At 35.8% G+C, this 24270-nt stretch overlaps 1 protein-coding gene across 1 annotated transcript in view; it reads left to right on the top strand.

The window, feature by feature from the left end:
• The window catches only part of Mtr4 (exosome RNA helicase Mtr4), a 432027-nt gene that overhangs the window by 300295 nt on the left and 107462 nt on the right, over positions 1-24270 (top strand). The window contains exon 18 of the mRNA XM_090390948.1: positions 13136-13267. Coding sequence (XP_090247074.1) covers positions 13136-13267 — 132 coding nt within the window. The remainder of the gene's footprint in view (positions 1-13135; positions 13268-24270) is intronic.

Genomic DNA, 24270 nt, shown 5'->3' with positions numbered 1-24270 from the left:
AAGGATGCAAATGACTGCATTGGATTAAGAAGCAAATAAAAAATCCATGGATCACCCAGGACATTCTAGATCTAATAGATGAAAGAAGAAAATACAAAACCTCCCTAAAGGAAGAAAGCAAAGACAAATATAAACATTTAAAAAATATGATAAATAGAAAGTGTAAAGAAGCAAAAGAACAATGGTATACAGAGAAGTGTAAAGAAATAGAAGATCTAACGAAGACTGGAAGAATCGATAAAGCTTATAATAACTTTATAAAAGGAATAAGCCAGCAAAACAAGACAAGAAGTACAATTATCAAAAATAAACAGGGGAACATACTTATAGATATGGAAGAAATTTCGGAAAGATGGAAGGAGTACTTAGAAGATCTATATAGTGGAAAAGATCTAGATGCCAAGGCTATTGAAGATGAAACAAGACTTGATATGGAAGAAATTGGTCCAACTATATTAAAAGTTGAATTTGAATATGCACTGAATGAATTGTCAGCCAACAAGGCTAACATCCCTTCAGAATTAATAAAATACTCAGGAAACATAACTAAGTCATACCTTTTCAAGATCATAAAGGATATTTATGAAACCGGGATCATCCCCAAAGATTTTACACAATGCTCTATATACCCATTCCTAAAGTAAATAATGCAAACGTGTGAAAATCATCGAACAATAAGCTTAATATCACATGCTTTGAAAATACTACTCAAAATCATACAAAAAAGACTAACAAAGAAAGTTGAAGAATATGTTGGCAATGACCAGTTTGGATTCAGGAAACACAGGGGACAAGAGAAGCAATTCTAGCTCTAAGAACAGTTATTGAAAGAAGATTGGAGAAGAATCAAAATACTCTGATAGTCTTTCTTGACTTAGAGAAAGTCTTTGATAGTATTAACTGAATCAAATGTTTCACCTCCTAAAAACAATAAAGGTAGATTGGAGAGATAGGAGGCTCATATTTAATCTTTACAAGCATCAAGAAGCCCTAATAGAAGCAGCCAGCAATACAACAAAAACTGCAATAGCAAAAATACATAGAGGTGCAAGACAGCGATGCTCTCTTTCACCTATATTGTTTAATCTGTACATTGAAGATGCAATAAATAAACTGAAAGAACTAATGGAAACCAGAATTAAGATAAATGGAATTGATATTAACTGGCTACAGTTTGTGGATGATATAGCAGTTTTAGCTGATAACGAAAACAAACTGAAAGCCTCCCTAACAAAGATGGAAGAAATCTTCACACAGTACAGCCTAAAAATTAATTATAAGAAAACAAAATTATTAATTACAAATAAAGCAAATCCAATGAAAATAAACCTGGAAATAAATAATAACTTACTACAACTGGTATCCTCTTTTAAATATCTTGGAAGTCTTATCACAGAAGATGGAAGAAACCAATCAGATATTAAAGCATGAATAATCCCAGCCAAAAAAGCATTCTATAACAGAAGAAACATTTTAACCAGTAAAGGACTTAGCATCCAGCTCAAAAAAAGGCTAGTGAAAACATACATATGGAGCATTGCATTATATGGTTGTGAGGCCTGGACTCCAACAAAACAAGACATGAAAAAGTTGGAGGCATTTGAACTTTGGTGCTGGAGAAAGACAATGAAAATTAGTTGGACAGAAAAGAAAAGTAATGAAGAAGTTCTAAATATAGTTCATGAAGAGTGGCCATTAATGAAACACATCAATAAGAGAAGAAAAAACCTAATTGGACACCATTTGAGGCATGGGGGACTGATTACAGAAATAATGGAGGGGACTGTAGAAGGAAAGAGGCCACGAGGCAGACCAAGAATTTCATATATAAATAACATAATGATTCTAACTGGCACTAAGAGTTATGAAGAGATAAAAAAGGAAGTCACAAGACAGGATGTTGTGATGTGCTGCTATATTTACCAATTTTCGGATTGATGGGAAAAAAAGAAGACACTCAAAGGCTCTCTGAAGTCTGTATATCCCTCCCCCCCCAATAACTCTAGTTTCCCTGATTCTGCACATCCACTTTCACTTCATTCAACAACACTTTTTCCCAGTCTCTGCACACCAAATCCATTCAGATGCAAACCATCCATCATATAAATCCTTTCGCCCATCAAACTCACTCCACACCACTCCTCCTGCATAACCTGTGCATAGAGTCATTTGCAATTATGGTCCTCCTTCTCAACTCTTCTCTGTCATATTTTGTAGGGTGAAAAACCTGCACTCCCAGGAAGAAAAATGATGCTGCCAGCTAATTCACCTTTAGTTGAAAAGCTGGAGGAGGGGCAGGGATTTGTGGGATACAGTGGGTGTGTTCAATGTATTCTATCAAAAGTGTGTTGTCTGTGAGTGAAAAAGGCAAGAGGTGTGTCTGTTATGCCAATGGATGTCAGAATTGAACGTTGTGGAGAAAAGAAAAGGGAAACAGAGATAATGAATGAATTGGGGGGAAAAAAGTAATAAAAAAATGAAGAGAATAATGCATTATTTAGGCTTATGTGTTGATTTAAACTTATTAAGTTCAATGGAAAGATTACAACATAGAGGAAATTAATAAATTTATACAAGTTTGTTAGATCCTGTATTTTGTTTCTTCACAGAGATACTCTTAAAAAAAAATGCACATACAAAAAACACTTAAAACAATAAGTGGAAAAAACTATGCTGAAAGCTTGGAGTCTGACAAGGAGTGCCCTTTGTGGGTACTATTGGACGGGAGGCCCAAGTATTAGTTTCCCAGTCATGGGAAAGTTAATACAACCATATTTATTAAGATTAGGATACTTTCAGTTTTAAAGCAAAAAAAAGTTGAGCAGCTCTCAGATGTGAACTGTAGACTAAAATACACAAACATTATTCAAGAAAAAATGAAAGAGTTTGTGAACAGGAACCAAACCTTGGAGATTAAGTGGCAATCCCTGAAGAAAACATTGACTGATTCAAGCAGAGAAGCATGTGGTGAGGTTTTTCTGCAAGTATAGAAAAATCAGAACTCCATGGTGGACACAGAAAGTTAAAGAGGCAGTGCAGGAAAAGAAGAAAGCATATCAAAAGTTCCTGGCAAATAAGTCACCTTGTGTTCTTAGACAATACAGATACAAATGTAAGAAAGTTAAACACTATGTAAAACTTGCTCAACAAAAGTCATGGGAAGACTTGGATAAGAGCATAGGAAATAAATATCAAGAAGGTGGCAAGATATTCTGGAGGTTGTTGAAGAAGCTCAAAAATGGAGGAAAGAGTGCTGTAAAAGGAATTAGAGATGATAAAGGTGACATGAAAACTGGAGAAAAAGATATCCTTGAAGTATGAAGTAATTACTTCAGAAAATTGCTAAATGGAACAAGCAGTGTGTTATGTCGTTATTTTTCCTTATATTTGGTTTAGTTTAATTATAATCTTGCTTCTCTACTTAGACTCTTAGACTCTTCCAATATCTTACTGACTTAAATATCTCTATCATTTCCTATGTTCTTACTCTATATGGGAAGCATCATATTTATTGGGAATCTTAAATCTCTAGATTGTACACGTGCTTATTCCAATTAGTAAAGATTAATCCTTAACAAAGAAAGTCCTTTAATCTAGCTGTCTGGGGCAGTCCCTTTTCGGATCTTGGCAAAATTTATTATTTTCTGCTGCGCCAGCCAATATTCCTATAATAGAAGACTCTTATTCAGGGGACCTTTTCCAGACTTCAAAAGCACATTTCTGAACAATTTTAGTACCCTCACTCATTAAACTAAACACTCTACTAAGTTATATAATCCTTGTTGGCAGTCATGACTTCTATTACAACATACTATACTTTCTTTCCCCTTTCTCCTGCTATGGTTCAGATTTTGTAAGTGGTAGGTTTGGTTCATATTATAGGCAACACACAGATATACAAGAAACATCATATTTATTGGGAATCTTAAATCATATACAGCTAATCATATCTCATATTCAACTAAGTCAATGCTATATTCAATCAAACTATGTGAAACTAACTGACATTCTAGCACATGAAAATAAACACATTCCTTTAAGTTAAATCATTAAACCACATATTATATACACCAAATAGATCCAATTACCATTCTGCTTACAAGGTTAATTACACTCACTAAATATGACAGAAACTTCTATAATCATTTCCGGACAAGCTGTCTAAAGGAGACTATCTGCTACTAAACAAATACTTAAAGTTCTCTAATTCAGTCCACACTTGATTATTACTTTATGAACTTCCTTTTCTTATCTAACAGGGAACAAATATCAAAATCTCTACATTACCACGTCCGCAATACGATCTTCAGATCGGTCTGGTTCTACCTTCTTTGTCCTAACACGACACGTGACTTCCATATGCTTGCTTCTACGTGGTGGGAATTTAGCTAGTTGTCCATTCAAACATCTGCTCTGCTCCTGGCATTATGTCCACGACATTCTGGTTCTGCTTTCGATGATTCCTGGTGTTCTGCCGTAGGAACATGGGATACTTCCACGATTCATTTAGATGAAATCTCCAGCGAAACAACGTGGGCAACACATGGCGATATCTTGCGCTTAGCGCCGTCCAGAACTTCGATCATCAAAGGGATAAGCTCACTGTCCGACATCGGAATAACATCTCGAATCCATCCGAGATCTGCCTGTCCGCAGGAGGGAACAAACAAGCAAAAAAAAAAAGGAGCAACGGAGAGCGAGGGAGGGGTGCAAACTCCTTTTATTCTACCTTCTATCTCTTGGCACCCTCTTTTGGCCCGAAACAGACCTTCATTGACTGCTGCAATACGGTACCTCACGTGATTTTCGAGTAACATCTTCGCAAAATTCAGCGTACGTCATCTTCCAAGATTAACACTGCCTCAGGCTCAGCGTTTGCCCTAAGGGCTCACGCGTGACCCTTGAACTATCATTTACACTGTGTCTGTTCCTTCATTGTATACAAAATACCTTATAAGAACTGTACTTTATACAAATTCTCTACATGATTTCAGAGGGGGTTAACACTAAGTTCTGTAATTCTGCATAAAGAGGTAAAATTCTAACATTATTTACAGCAGACATTTTATCCATTCTACTCGAGTACAAGTTTTTTTCTTATCTATTGTTTTAGACTTGTAACATCCTGAATGAATAAATTCCTTTCAAAAATGTTTCATTCAGGATGTAACAAGTGATGACAGCACACAGTGGTAAAAAAACACTGACCAGGCATGCAGTCAGGAATACATATCCATACTTGAAGTAGAAAAAGCCGTCAAGAACCTGAAATCTGGAATGGCAGCAGGTGTAGATGATATTCGACCAGAAATGCTCAAGTATGGAGGTATAAAAGTCGTATAGTGGCTGCACTGCATAGTTCAAAAGGCCTGGACAGAGGGACAAATTCCAGATGATTGAAGTAGAGCTCTCATAGTATCCATATACAAAAAGGGAAATAAAACTGAATGTGAGAATTGCAGAGGCATTTCATTACTGAGTGTTCCTGGTAAGATATGTGAAAGTATACTTGAGAAACGGTTGAGAAGGATTGTGGAAGAGAAGCTTGGTGAAGAACAAACTGGATTCAGGCAAAATAGAGGCTGTCAGGATCAGATGTTCACTTTACGACAGATAGTTGAGAAATCATGGGAACATAACAGATATCTGTATTTAAGTTTTGTAGATGTGGAAAAAGCATATGACAAGGTGCCAAGAGAGAAGCTATTTAAAGTGCTACATTGTGTGGTGTCAATGGGGCATTATATGAAGCAGTACTTAGTCTTTATTTGAGTTTTAAGTCAGCATTTAGAATTGAAGGAAGTACAGGAAGATGGTTTAATGTTAAATCTGGTGTCAGACAAGGATCTACATTATCCCCTCTGTTATTTATTCATTATCTATATGGATCACATTGTGATGTAAAGTGATATTAAACCTGATATCAAAATTGGAGATGTTTATGTCAGCTCTTTGCTTTATGCAGATGATGTTATATTTCTAAATAAGTCCACTATAAGTTTGCAAGATTCCTTGACTAAATTGAATGACTGTTGTAATATCTATGGTATGAAAGGCAGCAATAAAAAGACAAAGACCATGAAAATAGGAAGAAACATTGAAAATATCAACTGCATTGTGAATGGAGAACTTATAGAACAAGTTAAACATTTGAGCTACTAAGGCATGATTTTTAGTGAAGATGGTAAATTAAATATGGAAATAGACAACATAATCAACGATGCTGGTATGGTAGAAAGTCAACTGAATAAATTTATATGGAATAAGAGAGAATTTAGTCAAAACACTAAATTAGCTCTATACAAGACAGTGTTCAAACCAATTTTAACTTATGGATCTGAGAGCTGGGTTAGAAGTAAAACCCTTGTCCAAAGACTAGAGAGCACAGATTTGAGAGTCCTGAGAAAGATTAGGGGCATGAACAGATGGCATCATAATATTAAAAAATGAGGATATTAGGAAAGAACTTGACATTGTTAGCATCCAGAAATGTGTTAGCAGAGCTAATCTCAGGTGGTATGGTCACTTAAACAGAATAGGAGAGGGAAGATTATCAAAAACAGGTGTTCTCTGCCAGTTTGCAGGAAAAAGACCCAGAGGAATACATGTACCCTCAAGGGGTGTACAGGAAAAGACAGAAATATAACATTTCACAATGTTGGAGTCTTGACTGGCAACAGATTGATTTGGAGGAAAATTTTAAATAGGAAGTTAGTAATGATGTAAATTTTTGTATGTGGTACTACCATATCCTGTACACCCCTTGAGGCTGCATGTCAGGAATTTGATGATTGATACTTTCACGAATATGCAGCTAATTCTAAGAAAAGTCTTTCAAGTTTATATTATTTTCAATGTTTTTAGTACACACACACACACACACACACACACACACACACACAGAGAGAGAGAGAGAGAGAGTAGTCTCGTTATCCACCGGGATATGTTCCAAGGCGCACTGTGGATAGTACCAAACTCTATATATAAGTTGGTTTTTCCTATATATACATACCTATGATAAAGTTTAATTTATAAATTAGACACAGTAAGAGATTAACAACAATAACTAATAATCAAATAGAGCAATTATAACAACATAGTGTAATAAAAGTTATCTGAATGTGAATGGAATCTTAGCAACCTCAGCATACGTTTTTTGTTATTACTTATTATTTTATGAAGTTGAGAGCTTTCACCTTTTTCACTTAAAAGGAAGCACTTTACAGTTTCTCTTTGGCACATCTAAATTGCCAGCATCACTACTCTTGTGCTTTGGGGCCCATTATTAAATAAAATAAGGGTTACTTTAACACAAGCACTGCAATACCGCAACAGTCAATCTGATAACTGAGAACTACTCAGAACGGTGCACAATTTAAAACTAATAAAGTGTCTATTATTAAAAGAAAGAGACATAATGGCTTAATTTTGGTGATGTTAAATTATATAAGCAAAGTGGATATTAGATCTAGCATTATTTCAAAGCCGAATATTTGTAGAAACTATGAAAGTTTTGTAAACTCTCAGGTCAAGTTATGAAACTTTCACAGTTTTTATGAACATTCGTTTTTGAAATAATGTTGGATTTTTAATATCCGCTTTACCAATGTAATTATAATTTTTTTATTTCTGGAATTTTCCATTTAATATTTTCGGACCTGGATTGACCCTGAATAGCAAACCCGCATATAAGAGAGCCGACTATGGTATGTGTGTGTCTCTCTCTATATGTATGTATATATATATATATATATATATATATATATATATATATATTTATATTCTGTCTTGACAAGTAACAAACTGATTTTTGGAGGAAACTGTAGATAGGAAGTTAATAATGATGTAATTTTTTTCATGTGGTACTATCATATCCTGTACACCCTTTGAGGGTACATGGCAGGAATTTGATGATGATGATGGTTATATTCTGTGCATGGTATGCAAAACATTCAGGTAGGCAAGAACATAATAATCATTAGAGCCAACAAAGGTAATGTTATTGTGCTTATTAGTGCTAATGATTATTATAATTAGAAAATGAATGTATTACTCAGAGACTGCACTACCTTTAATCCTCTGGATTATGATCCTGCCAGTTCTAAGGGGAAAAAATATTAAAAGGCTTCTACAAAAAGATTACTATTTGTCTTGGCTTCCTGAAACTGTTAAAAGATTCCAAACTGTTTAGTTCTGCCCCCATTTTCAGATATACGAAAATGCATAAACCTACTTACCCTCTCTCTCCAAGAGTCGATGCTATTGACTTCCCATCTTTTAAGTTTGCTTCTTAATTCAAAATTTAGTTTTAAATAATAATAATATCATGGTGAGTCAGCTCTTTACTGAAAAATGCCTTCCCTCCCCTTCCTTCTCTGAATATAATTCATATTTCCAATTTTGCCATCTATGCTGGCATTTCTCTTGGAAGGATACCATACACACACACACACACACACACACACACACACACACACACACACACACACACATAGTAAAACCCTGTTTTTACACTTTCCAGGGGACTGATGGAAAAAAGTGTAAATAGCAGGAAATGTAAAAAACATTTAAAAAAGGCTAAAAATAAATGCATTTACAATGACTTACATTTATCTATTTAAAAAAAATCTTTAATTGTTGATTGTTTTTGCTTTTTCTGCACTGTTTATAAGTTCCTCTCCATAGTGTATAAGGCATTAAATGCCCCATCGTCTCCTGATGCACTTGCAATATACCGCCTCAAAACAGAGATAGCTTCCATTGCTTCTTTACTAGTAGGAACGGTAGGTTCTTGATCACAGTCTTCTTCAACCAATTCTTCCTCTTCTTCATCATCAAGGTGGTTGGAAAGGATGTCTTCTACTTCTACCATTGATGTGATCACACCAACATCAACATAATCTTGAAATGAAGACTCATCCATCACATACCAGTTGTTGGGCTCTGACATATCTTCTTCTTCCTGTAGTTGTTCCTCCTCTTCACAAACATAATTCCTGCCTTCCGGAAACAGTGGGATATGGTTTCAGGAGTAACATACAACCATGCTTTGGCCACATAATGCATGGCATCAAGGATTCATATGGTCATTTGTTTTGGGTCCATACCATTATCATGCATAAACTCAGCTTTTTCAAGAAGTATTTTTCCATATTTCCATTTAAATACATGGATGATGCCCAGATCTAATGGCTGAAGCTCACTTGCAATTAGGGGGAAAGAACACTTTATCTAATGTTTCTGAATTGCAGATCTTCAGCATGTACAGGATATGTGTCTAGCAGTAGTAGTATTTTGCTGTGATTTTCCCCCATTTTAGCTTCCATAGCATGCATGGTGGATGTGAAGATGCTGCTGGTCATCCATGCCGTGCTGTTGGCATCACACTTAGTAGGCAGATTTTTCACATTCTTAAAACACCTTGGCTTTTTAAATCTATACCAATTACCAGTGGAGGTAATTTTTTTGATCCATCAGCAACAGTTACCCTCTGCTTGCTGAGTTTTCCATCGTGACACTTCTCTGCTTTAAAACACAATGTTTTGCTTGGCAGAATGTTATAAAACAGCCCAAAAAAATATTTTCAACATTTTTTGGGGCTGTTTTATTCAGGACTACGAACCAAAAAAAAAAAATTTTTTTTTGGTTCGTAGTCCTGAATAATAGTCTTTAGTTCATGTTTCCACTGGTTTACAGTTTCCACTGCAACACTATTACTTTCTCCACACACTTGATTATACACAATATTGTGAAGAGTCTTGAAGCAATCAATATTGTGACGAGTCTTGAAACAATCAATCCATCCATTTGACATAGTAAAACCATTAATCCCCAACCTCGTAGCAAATTCAAGGGCTTTCGCTTGGAGTAGTACCATCGACTGGAATACCCGATGCTCTCGTAGAAACAAACTACTCCGCCACAAGTTTATCCAATTCATTGTATGTCGATGTTCAGATATATTTTTGTTTTTTTGACATAGCGCCAGATTGCTTTGCATTGAGTTCAATGCTTGACTTGTTTTTTACTATCGTGTTCGAAGTGGACACAGAGATTCCAGGAACCTTTGCTAATTGCACACGTATTCCGGCATGCCAATCTACACGTCACAGAATTGCCATCTTTTCTTCTACCAAAATATATTTTCTGTCTTTTTTCTCCATGTTAGTAACATGGATCAACACCATCTGGGAACAGAAATGCGCAGATTTCCGCAGAAATCGATTTGAACGAGAGGAAACGATTCGAAAATCAGTGTTGCCACCTGAGAGAAAACTGCAAATCATGGGAAATAACGTCCACATCAAGTTGTTAATAGTGGGAAAACAATATATCATAAGAATAGGCCTTAAGATGGGACCCACAGAAAATAACGTAAACTTAAATTGCAGGAACGTAAAAACGTGTGTGTGTGTGTGTGTGTGTGTGTGTGTGTGTGTGTGTGTGTGTGTGTGTGTATCCACATATAGATAGGGGGTACAGCCATGGGCTCTCCCTCTCTAGTCAGTTTCTATATGTAACACCTTGAAAAACATACCCTTGATACTGCCATTCTCAAACTTTTTATCCAGCTAAGATATATTGGTGATGCATTCTATATTTGGCCACATGGCTCTGGCACATTAGACTCCTTGTTCCTCTACCTCAACAGCCAACATTCCAGAATCCACTTCACTTAAAAAAAATAAAAAATGTTGAATCTTCCTAATGGCTCCCTTTCTTTTTCGATTTACAGAAAACACACAGGTAGATATATACCTAAACTATTCCATCATCCCCACCCCCCACCCCCTCTGAACAGTATCGTATTATCAAAACCCTTGTCAATAGTCTCCAATTTCTGTTCCATGCAGTCTTCCCTTTCAGTTGAACTCTCCTTTATTTGCCAATGGTTACAATGCTAAAAAGATTGATAAATTGGTTTGTCCTTGTTTCTCACATCCCTGTTGACAAACAGACTATAGTAATGCTATTACTGTTTGCTATATCTGGGGCATCTCAGAAAAAAAAAAATAGCCAGAACTCTGAAAAAAAAAAAAAAATTTATACTGCTGACTTATTTGATAAGAACTTTTAGCATGCTTTCTTCTTTTTAGGACCACCATTGTGTTCTTATTTTTTTTATCCTTGCAGACAACTGGAATACCTCATACCTTCCTAGCTGAATCAAGCAGTGTCTTCTTCAGAGTTTGCTATTTCCATACTCTTAGCAAAGTCTTCTTATGTCTTTTGTTTAGCTATTTTTGCACATAGCTCTCTTACATCTTTTTCTGTATTCTTTTAGGGCATCCTCTGACTTATTCTAGGAACTTTTGGTATGCTTTCTTCTTTTCCGGGATTGCTTCTTTAACTTTCATGGGTGTTATTATTTTTTATCATTGCAGACAACTTCACCACATACCTTCCTGACTGAATCAATGTCTTCTTCAGAGTTTGCCACAGAGACTCCAAGGTTTGATTCTTGTTTTCAATTTGTTTCATTTTTTATGCTATAATGTTTGTATAGTCAAGTTTATAATTACTTGTAAAAGCTGCTCAACTTTAATTCTTTTTAAAACTTTCTTACATACTGTTCTTTTCAATGTGATATATATTTTTATTCTGCTTAGTACTAAGTAATGGTCACCTCTAATTTTGAATCCTCTGTACACTTTTGTATCCTGAATGAGCTTTATGATATCACTATCAGTGATGATGTAGTCAATGAGGCTTTTCTTATTTCTTGTGTCTTCTCTCCCTGTGAACTTGTATGCATCTTTATGTTTAAACATGGTGTTAGTAATGATTAATCTGTGTCCTGAGAAGAAGTCCAGTAAATACCATTATTATTAGCTTTGCCCTTTTCTCCAAACATTTCCCAAAATGTTCCTATGCTTGGTGGATTCATTTTCTATTCTGATGTTCAGATCTCCAACAAGGACTACTCTTATTTTCTTTGTGTCAGCTGCCTGTTCTGATGATGCAAAATAATTCCTCCTCTTCTTTAGAACCTTCTGTGGGACCATAGGCACGAATAAGCTTGATTGACCATTTCCCTATTTTGAAGTTTGCCCACATAACTCTACTTGAAACTGTCACTACTCTTTCCTTTCCTTGATCATTATTGCCTAAAAATAACATCCTGTATTTATTATTTAGTAATAATAATATTGCTAATACTACTACTAATAATAATATAATAGTACTAGTAATAATAATAAAACCTGTTTTTGTCTCAGTAATGCCAATTATGTTCACGTGATACTTTTCCAGATCTTCTGCTAGTTCAATTTCTTTTCCATGAATATTCCTTATATTGATGGTTCCTGTGTTCATTTTTCTGATGTTGGGTGTACTTTCTTCTTCTTCTTCTTCTTGTAGACATTAAGTTTTAGCTTGTTCCAGTAACTGACTTTTCACTATTCACCTTGGTTCCCTGATGAAAACTTTTCAAATATACAAAACTTAACTGTAGATTATTATTATATTCTCATGATATTTGTGTTATTAAAATAAGAATGAAAATTACACCATTTACAACTCATCACTTTTTAAATTTCTTGAGAAAGTCACAAAATTCTAAGTTACTATACTTAATTACAATCTTAAATTAATCTTAATGAAATCGAGATTTTTATTGAAATATTCCTCATGGCTTTGCCTGGTAAAGATAAGTTTGATATCCCATATTCTATAGGAGAAACTTTGTTAGCACTTTTTTTCAGGTTAAGCAATTAGTTCAGATGATAGATAGCAAGTGTAAATGACACACAGCAGAGACTATGGAGACAATTAACTGTCTTATCCTAGCAAAACTTCATAAGCACCAAGTTACTTGCTCAATGGCCATTGAGCATAATATGAGTAATGATTCTATCTTTTAATATTTTCATCTCTGTAGTTAGCTGTCTTTTTGGCAGTCATTGCTCTGTAAGAAACTACTGAAATGTCCCAGTTTAATCTCCATAGGAAAAATGCTCTTCTGATGAAAACCACTGTATCAAACTATCCACCATAACAAATTTGTTATATTCAGTCACGTGCATCTGTAATTATATCAGCTCCTGATTATCATATTTGTTCCAGTAATGAATTTTTAATAATAAATTTTCTCCTGTATATTACATTAATAATTTACAAAAATCAATGTTTACAGGAAAATCCCATAGATAAATCTTCTGCTGTGTACATAGTAGACGCTTTGTTACATGTAGCAAAGGAAAGTGCTCAGACAAAAGTTACGTCAAATATAAAGCCACCACCAGCTGGTGAAAAGGGTGAGATGCAAGTAAGTTTAGTGTTTTTTTATATTAATACTACTTTGATAGTTTTATCTAATAGAAGGACAGTTTTCATTTTGTTATTTTTTTTTCATTTTCTAGCCTAAAGTATTAATCATCATTGGCATCCAGTGCTCTCTTCACCATTCCTTGCTATTTCTATCTACCCACTCAAATCTTGGAAATTCTTTCCATGTCATTCCTTCACAGCATCTTCTCACTCTTGTCTCATCCATCCTGTACTGTTCACACTATCCATTATACCGAACATCAAGGTTTTGAACTTCCTACTGTTATCCATCCTGCAGACATGTCCAAAAGAGCTTAACTTTCCTTTGAATTATTTTCCTCATTAGATTCTCTTTGCAGTTTACATTTCTGTATAGTTTGTTGATTACTTTTTTCATCCATCCAATTCGTATAACTTTCTATAACATGTTCTTTCAGAAGTCAATATTCGTCTCAGAGTCTCTGACTATTACCCTTGCCTGACAACCATAGAGCGTGCATGTGAACATGCTTGTTTTTATGCAGTCGTAGTTTTATGGCACTGATTTGCTTTTCCATATATTGTCCATTCCATTAAGGTTTACTTTTGCTTTTTTGTTATCTGAGTTCTTACTTGTTTTTCACAGTTTAAATTGTGTGTCATGTTGCTCCCTAGATACCTGAAGCTCCTAATCTCTTACAACTCTTATCTGTTGAACTTTATTTGCCTTTTTTCATCTTCTCTCTGAATATCATTTTTTCTTTTCTTTTTTTTTTTTTATGTTCATTATCAACACCTCTTTCTTTCCATCTTTCTTCACTTAAATTGAGCACTGCTCTTTCTTGTTCATCTTCTTTAATAATGACTGTCATCTGCAAATTGTAAGTTATTGAATTTTGTATGTTGAACTGAAATTGCCCTTTTATTTATATTTATGATATCCATTGTTCTTTCCAGCAGCATGATAAAGATGGATACTGGGTTATGTAAGAAAGTTTGCTGTAGTGAATTTTGTTTAAAGTAGTTGCTGTTGCTAAGGTCTTTCTTGAGTAGGACCTTTCAATAATTTGCTGTAATGCTATTTTCTGTAGTGAGATTTGATTGCACTTACTAAAGGGATAGTGGCTGCACTGCATAGTTCAGAAAGCCTGGACAGAGGGACGAATTCCCGATGATTGGAGTAGAGCTCTCATAGTACCCATATATAAAAAGGGAAATAAAACTGAATGTGAGAATTACAGAGGAATTTCCCTACTGAGTGTTCCTGGCAAGATGTATGCAAGTATACTTGAGAAACAATTGAGAAGAATTGTGGAAAAAAAGCTGGATTCAGGCAAAATAGAGGCTGTCGGGATCAGATTTTAACTTTATGACAAATAGTCGAGAAAGCATGGGAATATAACAAAGATCTGTATTTAAGTTTTGTCGATTTGGAAAAGGCATATGACAAGGTGCCAAGAGAGAAACTATTCAATACGCTACAGTTATGTGGTGTCAATGGGGCATTATAATAAGCAACTTAGTCTTTATTTGAGTTGTAAGTCAGCAGTTAGAATTGAAAGAAGTACGGAAAGATGGTTTAATGTTAAATCTGGTGAGAGACAAGGGCGTACATTATACCCTCTGTTATTCATTATCTATATGGATCACATTATGACGGAAAGTGGTATTAAACATGATATCAAAATTGGAGATGTTAATGTCAGCTCTTTGCTTTATGCGAATGATTTTATACTTCTAAATAAATCCGCTACAAATCTGCAAGATTCTCTGACTAAATTGAATAACTGTTGTAATAGATATGGTATGAAGGTCAGCAATAAAAAGACAAGGACAATGAAAATAGTCAGAATCATTAAAAATGTCAACTGTGTTGTGAATGGAGAACCTGTGGAACATGTAAAACATTTCAGCTACTTAGGCACGATTTTTACTGAAGATGGTAAATTAAATATAGAAATTGATAACAGAATCAGCAAAGCTGGTATGGTGGGAAGTCAATTGAATAAATTCATATGGAATAAAAGAGAAATTAGTCGAAACACTAAATTGGCTGTATACAAGACAGTGTTCAAACCAGTTTTAACTTATGGATCTGAGAGCTGGGTCAGAAGTAAAACACTTGACCGAAGACTAGAGACCGCAGATATGAGAGTCCTGAGAAAGATTAGAGGCGTGAACAGATGGCATCAATGGCAATATCATATTAAAAACGAGGATATTAGGAAAGAAATTGACATTGTCAGCATCCAGGAATGCGTTAGCAGAGCTAATCTCAGGTGGTATGGTCACTTAAACAGAATGGGCGAAGAAAGATTAGCAAAACACGTGTTCTCTGCCAGGTTGGCAGGAAAATGACCCAGAGGAAGACCAAGATATAGGTGGATTGATAAGGTACGATGTGCCTTAGACGATAGAAATATAAGATCTGATAATGTTGGAGTCTTGACAAGTAACAGACTGATTTGGATAAAAATTGTAGATAGGAAGTTAGTAATGATGTAAATTTTTTTTCATGTAATACTATCATATCCTGCACACCCCTTGAAGGTACATGGCAGGAATTTGATGATGATGATACTAAAGGGATAACAGCTGTTATAATTAGTGAGTGTTACTTCCAATTATATTTTGAATAAAGTAGAGTCATATTATATTCTTCAGCTAACTTCTTAAGATAAAAAGTCCTCATTATTATAAAATGAAACATGAATTACAAAAATAAATGTAATTTTTGTAATTAAATGTAAAATAAATGTAAGATCACTCTTAGTGATCTTACTGTAACAGTTCCTTGCCAAAACTGAATCGTCATTGTTATTGTAATAAACTACTCCTTCATCTCTATAAATTTAGAATAGCAAGAATTGCCTTTAAGAGAAGTTTGGTGATCATTTACAAATTAAATACATTTAGGTGTGTGTGTGTGGAAAAAATGCTGGAAACCAATGATTTGTTAATGATTTTAATTGCCCTCTTCTGTACATAATCAAGAAATCTTCCAGCTGTTATGAGTGCACAACCTGAAATGTAAGAACAATATCTTAAGATCAATTAAATTTTGGATTTATAAAATCCTAGGATTTGAGCAGGAGAGTAGTTTTAAGTGAAAGAAAGAATACTGAGTTTTTAAAAAGCTGAGGCCGCTATGGTTATAATATGCTTATGCCAGCATAATCTAGATATGAAGATCAGCCCAAGAAGAGAACTGATTTTGACTGGAAATTAGAACTTTATTAAAAGTAAGAGAGAGTGAAGTAGGATCTTTCCTCCAGCTAATAAGTCAGAACTGGCACCCCCACTTGAGAATGTTGAAGATCATTGTTTAAAAACATTTGTTTTGGAAAATCTTTTAGCCTGAATCATTTGAGTACTGTAAGGATTGAAAATAAGAAGAGAAATGGCAAGTATTATCAACAAAACTGTGAATAGAATTTGAAATTAAAGAGAGAGGCAGTCATTTATGTTAAGATTTGAAGTTCCATTATAGTACAGAACTCTGAACTACTCCAACATTATAAAAAAAATAATTTAAATAAAAAAATAAATTAAAAAAAACTGATGGGGGGGGGGAACCATGACATGTAAGGAATGGCCAGAGAGAAAACTGGCAATCTAATCACAAAGTTGACAGCGGCCATAAGATGGTATCTTTCTAAGATCTTGTTGCCAGATTTGATCAAATGCATTTGAAATATTAAGTGTGACTATGTGAGTTTCTGTCTTTTTTGTAGCCCAAGTCCAAAGGGGGGGGGGTAGAGTTAGCAAGTAGGTCTGCTGTAGAATGAGAATAGTGGAATCCATATTGGTGAAGACTAACTAACTAATGAGTCTCCAGTTTGTGAAATAGGTGGTTGTTGATATGACCTTTTCCATCACTTTTGAGAGTACTGAGGTGAAGGCAATGAGACAGTAGTTTTTGTGGTTGACTTTTATTGGGGCAGGCTTGCTTAAAATGTTGTTAGTTAGATTCCAGCTTATAATGTCAGCTTATGTTATAATACAAGTTTGAATATTAATTCAGGAACTCAAGTTTTAGTATGGCTAGAGAGTGGTGACTTATTAGTATCAAGCCTGATGAAAAGCTTTTCTGATGTTCTAATGAAAGATCAGTAGAGGCATGCCTTGGCTGTTGGGCAAAACTGCTGCCCAACTGTTTCCACCTCTCTTTCTGTCTTGGCAATTAACTAGAACACTTGCATGCCATTAGAGCTTGAGGTAGGCTTAGTGCATCTAGTTCTTATAAAGTCTGCTTTGGATTCATTGGTGATTTGTTTTTATGGTCTGTAGCATAAGCTGAGTTAGGAGCTGGAATTTTTAACTAGAGCCATTGAATGTATGTTAAAGTTTTGTCTTGGTCTGCTTTTCAGATTTGTTAGTAAAGTAAGGCTTGAGATTAGGGGCAGGGATCTGGGGTAGAGCTAGGTATCAAAGCACTCATTCTAGTAATAATAATTTCAGTTATATGAGGGGAATGGAAACAAATCATGAAAAGAAGTATATATAGAAATCCCAAAGGTTATCCTAATTATCACTTTTGTAGTCCCTTAGGACAAGGTTGGGATTAATTGAGAGATATCTATAGAAAAAGAAACAGACAAGTTTTTAGTCAGAGTTGCCAAGAGGAGAGTTAACATCATCCATGCAGTGGAGAGGCTAGTTATGAAAAGGTCCAGAGTGGGAGAATTATGTGAACCACATGATTCTCCCATTCTGGACAATTTGTATTAGATCATTGGCAACATGATTCTGCTTCTCTTCCAGCTTGGTCTGTGAAGTTACAGAATGGAAACTGATGTGAATTATGGATATACAATACTAAATCTCCAAGGAATATGCTTTCACTGTGTGGGTAATCAGATTTTAAGTAATTGACTTTTAGAGATGAATAAATAAAAAGGTCAATATACTCATAATTAGGAGAACTTTAAAGACAGCAAATGAAGCAAAGTGAGGCAATTAAATATTTATTTATTATTTGACACCTCCAGGGAGTCCAAAGACTCATCGAGAGATGGCACCTGCTCTACAACTCTGTCTCCACCATTCCACCAACTGACTAGAAGGCTTGCATGCCATTATTGAACTACACCAATGCTATCTACCGCCGACCACCACCACTAGTATTTTCAGGACAGTCACAAACATTCATGTCCATGGCAGGATTCGAACCCTCAGCCTTTTGGCTGGAGAGCGGATATGCTGAGGGCTCGAATTTTATTGGTTTATCAGATTTTGGGGATATATTTTTTGTTTAATTTTTGATATTGTTTGAATTTTCTTTGTTTCTTTTTGTATGAGATTTTATTTTATCCACAGCAATACTGTAATGTATTATGCTATCATGGCAGTGAATATTGGGAAAATCTATAGAGCATATGTATGTAAGAGTGCCCATGCTCTATAGTTCTATACCCATGCCTATGTTCTGTAAGAGTGATTTGGACAACTCCCACAGAAAGAGTACCCAGATGGCAGTCCAAATGTGTTCTCAGCAGTGTCTTTTGCAAGCTGCTATACTTAAAATACAACTTACAAAGTGAACAGGAGCCAGTTGATAAGGAAGCACTACAAGTGATTCAGTCTTAAAATAAGGTTTCTTTTTTAGACAACACCATGTGGGCAACCTGTTCATAGTAAAGGGCTCCCACTGATGAATCCCCCTTTTCATAATATTAGCCTCTTTCATTCCTCCTCTTTTTCCACACTGTTCTTCTTGTATACAACTGGATAAAACTTGCGGAGTGAACATCAAGAGAATTATTTGCTGGTAAGGAAGCATCCTGCATCGATCTACTTTATAGTCTTTTTCCTATCATATCATGATCACTATCACTAGTATCCCTCCCTCCAGGTTTTCCATGAGGATGCAGTGGATCCTGGTAGTTTACATCTGAGGTAACTCTGTCATTAACTGTTGAGCTCATTTGTTGCCTGCCAGATAGTAGGCATTCACATATAGCCCCACTGTGATCGAGGGTCACTTGCAGGAATCCCTTTAAGCATAATTCCTTTCTCAAAATTTTCAGGGTCTTCACAAGTTCTAACACCAAGTATAAATACTATAGAATGGATGATGATGATGTTTTTCATCATTCATGCAACATGTCAAAGGCCGATAGGTAAAGTGCCACCCTTCTTTATTTAGAAGGGTATTCATGATATTCATGTATTTAGGTATATCAGCAGTATTCACAAAACCTGCTATAAGCATCATCATCATTTAGGAGAATAACAACACCACTCTCTCTCTCTCTCTCTCTCTATGTTCACTGGGCATCGACAGATGCCGTATGGTCACTCCGATGCTCGGTGAAGTTCAACACCAGGCCTCGCCATGTAGTCCTGTTGTTTGCTTTTCTGGCAGTCTCAACTCTCTGAAGATCAGTCACTCCACACACACCATCCATCCATCCATCTCATTGATGGTCTACCCCTGCCTCTTTTTCCAGGAACTTTACCTTCTATTACTGTTCTGAGAAGTCCTCCTTCCATCCTTTCTATGTGTCCAAAATATTTTAACTTTCTTCTGCCAATATCCTTAAGGAGCCTTAAAGTTCTACTAATCTTTTCTAACACCCATTCATTTGTACACCTTTCAGTATATGATATCCTCAACAGGCTTCTGTAACACCACATCTCAAAAGCAGATATCCGTTTCTTATCTGACTTCTTTAGGTTCCAAGTCTCGCATCCATAAGTCGCTGTTGGAAAAACAACTGCATCTAAAATTGTCAACTTTGTTCCCATAGAGATAGATCCATCCTTCCAGATTTTAGACAGGTCTCTGACTGTTGTTTTAGCCATTCCTAACCTTTTTTCTGACATCTTCTGAACAGCAATTCTTCACATTAATAATGGATCCCAGGTACTCAAACTTGCTGACTTCCTCAATTCTTTCTCCATTAAGATACACTTGTTTCTCAAGAGCTTCTCTGTTTGTTTTTCCTTTGAGAACCCTAATCTTTGTCTTGCTAGAATTGAGTTGAAGTCCTCTGTTATTACTGATCTTGTTAACTTTGTCAAGAATTAGTCCTAGTTCTTCCATGTCATTACAAAGGAGTACTGTATCATCAGCGTACCTCAGATTACTGATCAATCTACCTCCTATCGTAATTCCTGTCCTGAGCTCATCCAATGCTTCACGCATGATGTCCTCTGCATATATACTAAACAAGTGAGGAGAAAGTAACATCCTTGTCTAACTCTTTTTCCAACTTGAACCCAGTCAGTCAATCCAACACCTGTTCTTACTGTGGCTTCTTGCTCCTTATACAAGTTTGCTATCGACCTGATAGTGTGTTGAGGAAAACCCATTCTTTTCATTACTTTCCACAGTTTCACATGCTCAACACAGTCAAAAGCTTTAGAGTAGTCTAAGAAACACATTACCAGAGGGAGTCTGAATTCTTTATATTTTTCTATGATCTCTCTAAGGCAAAGGATCTGATTTCTGGTGCCCCTACCTTTCCTAAAACCTGCTTGTTCCTCGGGCATCTCTGCCTCAACTTTGGCCTCAATTGTATTTAGCATGATCTTTAATAAAATTTTGCTTGCATGAGATATCAAACTAATAGTTCTATAATTCTTGCATGCCTTCATATCACCTTTCTTGTGTAGTGGTATGAAAACTGACTTCTTCCAGTCTCTAGGCCATGATCCTGTCTCCCATATCCTTGTAATCAATTTATGAAACACTCTTATCCCTCCATCTCCTGTGGCCTTAATTAACTCTGCTGGGATTTCATCTGCACCTGGGGCCTTATTGCTGTTGAGCTGCTTAACTGCTCTTTCAACTTCATGCCTAAGTGGAGGAGGTTCCAAATCAAAATTTTCTTGGTGGGAGGACTCCACATTTTCTTTATCCACTCTGCTGTACAGTTCCTCACAGTATTCTTTCCACCTGTTTTTGATTTCCAACTCTTCTGTTAGTAATGATCCATTCCTGACTTTGATGACATTCAATTTAGGCTTAAACTTGTGCTTTAAGTCACGAACTAAATAAAACATCCTTTTATAATTATGCCTTCTCATCTGGAACTCTATTTCTTCACATTTATTAGTATAGAACTTTTCCTTGTTATCCATGGAAAATCTGATATCCGTGGGTCTCTTGGTTTTCTTATTGGGCCGAGATACATCTTCACTGTATCCTGTATTATCATCTTGACTCCTTCCCAAAGCATTTCTGGTGAGATTTCCTCATTGGTCTCCAAAAAATCATCCACCCGAGTTGATGTTTCTTCTGTGAATCCACTAGGAATTACTCTAACATCCAATCTAGTGGAATGTGCCTGACCTGGAAGTTTTCAGAGTCTTAGTCTTACTTTGGCTCTTACCAGCTGATGGTCTGTACCACAATCTGCTCCAGGACAAGTATGCACATCAGAGATGCTTGTCTTCCACTGCTGGAGAGCCAGGATGTAATCAATCTGGTGCCTTGACCTATCAATGTTAGATGTCCAAGTATAGGTCTGTCGTGGATGTTTCATGAAGCAAGTATTGATAATAACTAATCTGTTAGCATGAGCAAATTCCAACAGTCTTTCACCATCGGTGTTACGTTCACCCAGACCAAACATGCCACACTCCAGCCTGACTCTCATACTCTTTCCCACTTTTGCATTTAAGTCTCCTAAGATGTACAGTATGTCTCTCTTTGGTAGGCAGTCCAAAACAGTTTGTAAGTTTTCATAGAATTTTTCACTCTCTTCTTCAGGCCTATCCGTGTTGGGTGCATAAACTACCACAATTGATACATTGGTAGGCTGAGCCTTAAGTCTAATGGAGAGTATCCTATCATTAATGGGGTTATAACCAAGAAGGCTTCTTGGTTATAACAACACCACATAAAACAAAATATTAAAGTATTCTAGAACAGTGCTTCCCAAACTTCTGGATGTTAGGGTCGGGCCCCCCTTTGGAAAAATTAAAATATTTCATGCCCCCCCCCCCCTCAAAAAAAATTGTAATATAGACATATATTATTATAATATTCATTGTATCTATATTCAATATAAAACATACACAGTGAATATTGCAAAAATCAAATGAAAATATTACATTTGTAGTATCTTACATATACATTTAACATGACACATTATCTCATATATTGTTATTGTACATTTGCAGTACAAGCACGTGAAAAGTAAAACGATTAGTAATAAAGAAAGAATTAAAAACACAAAATAAGTTTAATGGTGTGCTTAAGGGTCAAAGCTGTATAACTGAGAGGAGACCTCCACATAGCCTTTAAAGGAATGCGGAGAACCGACCAGGGCTTCTGACCTAATGTCCAATCCTCACCTTCTCGTGGTGCACCCTGTTGGGTATCTACTTTGATACTGAACGAACGAGGATGGGCTGGCAATTTGGGATTTAGCCGACCAAATTGTATTCTTATTGGTTAAACGAAAATAAAAAATGATGGTACAACATGACAAAATTTCATGCCGGCTGGGGCGTCGCCCGGTTAAACAAGGCCCCCGTTGTTTTCGCCAGGGAACCAGGGCGAACAGCAAAAAGTCAGCTACTGGAACAAATCTGAAAACAAACCCCAACTCAACATCACCAGAGTTAAAGATCGGTACTATCAACGTAAGAAGCCTGAATGGCAAAGAAATGGAGCTAGCTGAGGAATTAGATAAGTACCAGATCGACATAATAGGGGTGACTGAAACAAAAAAGACCAAAACTGGTGAGATCTTTCTGAGCAATAAATACAAAATGTTATATTCAGGCAATAACAATCAAGGAAAAGAAGGAGTAGCCATAGTATTCAACACAAAATACGAGGCTAATCTTCTTGAATGGCAGTCAGTCTCAAGTAGAGTAATGTGGGCAAATATGAGAATAGGGAACTGGACAATGAGACTTATTTGTGCCTATGGTCCCACAGAAGGTTCTACTAAGGTAGAAGTGGAGGAATTTTTTGAGGCTTTAGAAAAAGCAACTGACACAATGAAAAAGGAAAAGTTGGTCCTTGTTGGGGATCTAAATAGTAGAGTAGGAAATGATTGTGAGACATACAAAAATATTTTGGGAAAATTTGGAGAAAAGAGCAAAGCTAATAATAATGGCAAATATCTGTTGGATTTCTGCTCAGGACATGGACTGGTTATTACTAACACCATGTTCCAACATAAAAATGTGCACAAATTCACATGGAGAGAAGAGGCTAGGAAAATGAAAAGTCTCATTGACTATGTTATTGTTGATAGTGATGTTTTCTCCCTGGTGCAGGACACCAGAGTGTACAGAGGATTTGAAATTGGAAGTGATCACTATTTAGTCTTGAGCAGGATAAAATTGAATTTCATATTGAAAAGAATAACATGTAAGAAAGTTTTAAAGCGAATAAAAGTTGAGCAGCTCTCAGATGTAAACTGTAGACTAAAATACAGAAATATTATTGAAAAGAAAATGAAAGAGTTTGAGAACAGGAATCAAGCCTTGGAGATTCAGTGGCAAACTCTGAAGGAAACATTGATTGATTCTGCCAGAGAGGCATGTGGTGAGGTTGTGTGCAAAGATAAAAAAATCAGAACTCCCTGGTGGACACAGGAAGTTAAAGAGGCAGTGAAGGAAAAGAAGAAAGCATATCAAAAGTTCCTGGCAAATAAGTCAGCTTTTACTCTTACAGAATACAGAGACAAATGTAAGAAAGCTAAACAGTGTGTAAAACTAGCTAAACAAAAGTCATGGGAGGACTTTGGCAAGAATATAGAAAATAAATATCAAGAAGGTGGCAAAATATTCTGGAGGTTGTTGAAGAAGCTTAGGAATGGAGGAAAGAGTGCTGTAAAAGGAATTAGAGATGATAAAGGTGAAATGAAAACAGGAGAAAAAGATATCCTTGAAGTATGGAGTAATTACTTTGAAAAACTGCTAAATGAAACAAGCAGTGATGACAGCACAGTGATAAAAAACACTGACCAGGCATGCAGTCAGGAATACATATCCATACTTGAAGTAGAAAAAGCCATCAAAGGCTTGAAATGTGGAAAGGCAGCAGGAGTAGAT

Source organism: Typopeltis vanoorti, chromosome 3 (genome assembly GCF_054136105.1).
Source record: "Typopeltis vanoorti isolate ZY-2024b chromosome 3, IOZ_Tvanoo_1.0, whole genome shotgun sequence".
In the NCBI taxonomy this organism is placed as follows: Eukaryota; Metazoa; Arthropoda; class Arachnida; order Uropygi; family Thelyphonidae; genus Typopeltis; species Typopeltis vanoorti.
Note: the sequence above shows the minus strand (reverse complement) of the source record. Positions and strands in the feature narration are given on the sequence as shown.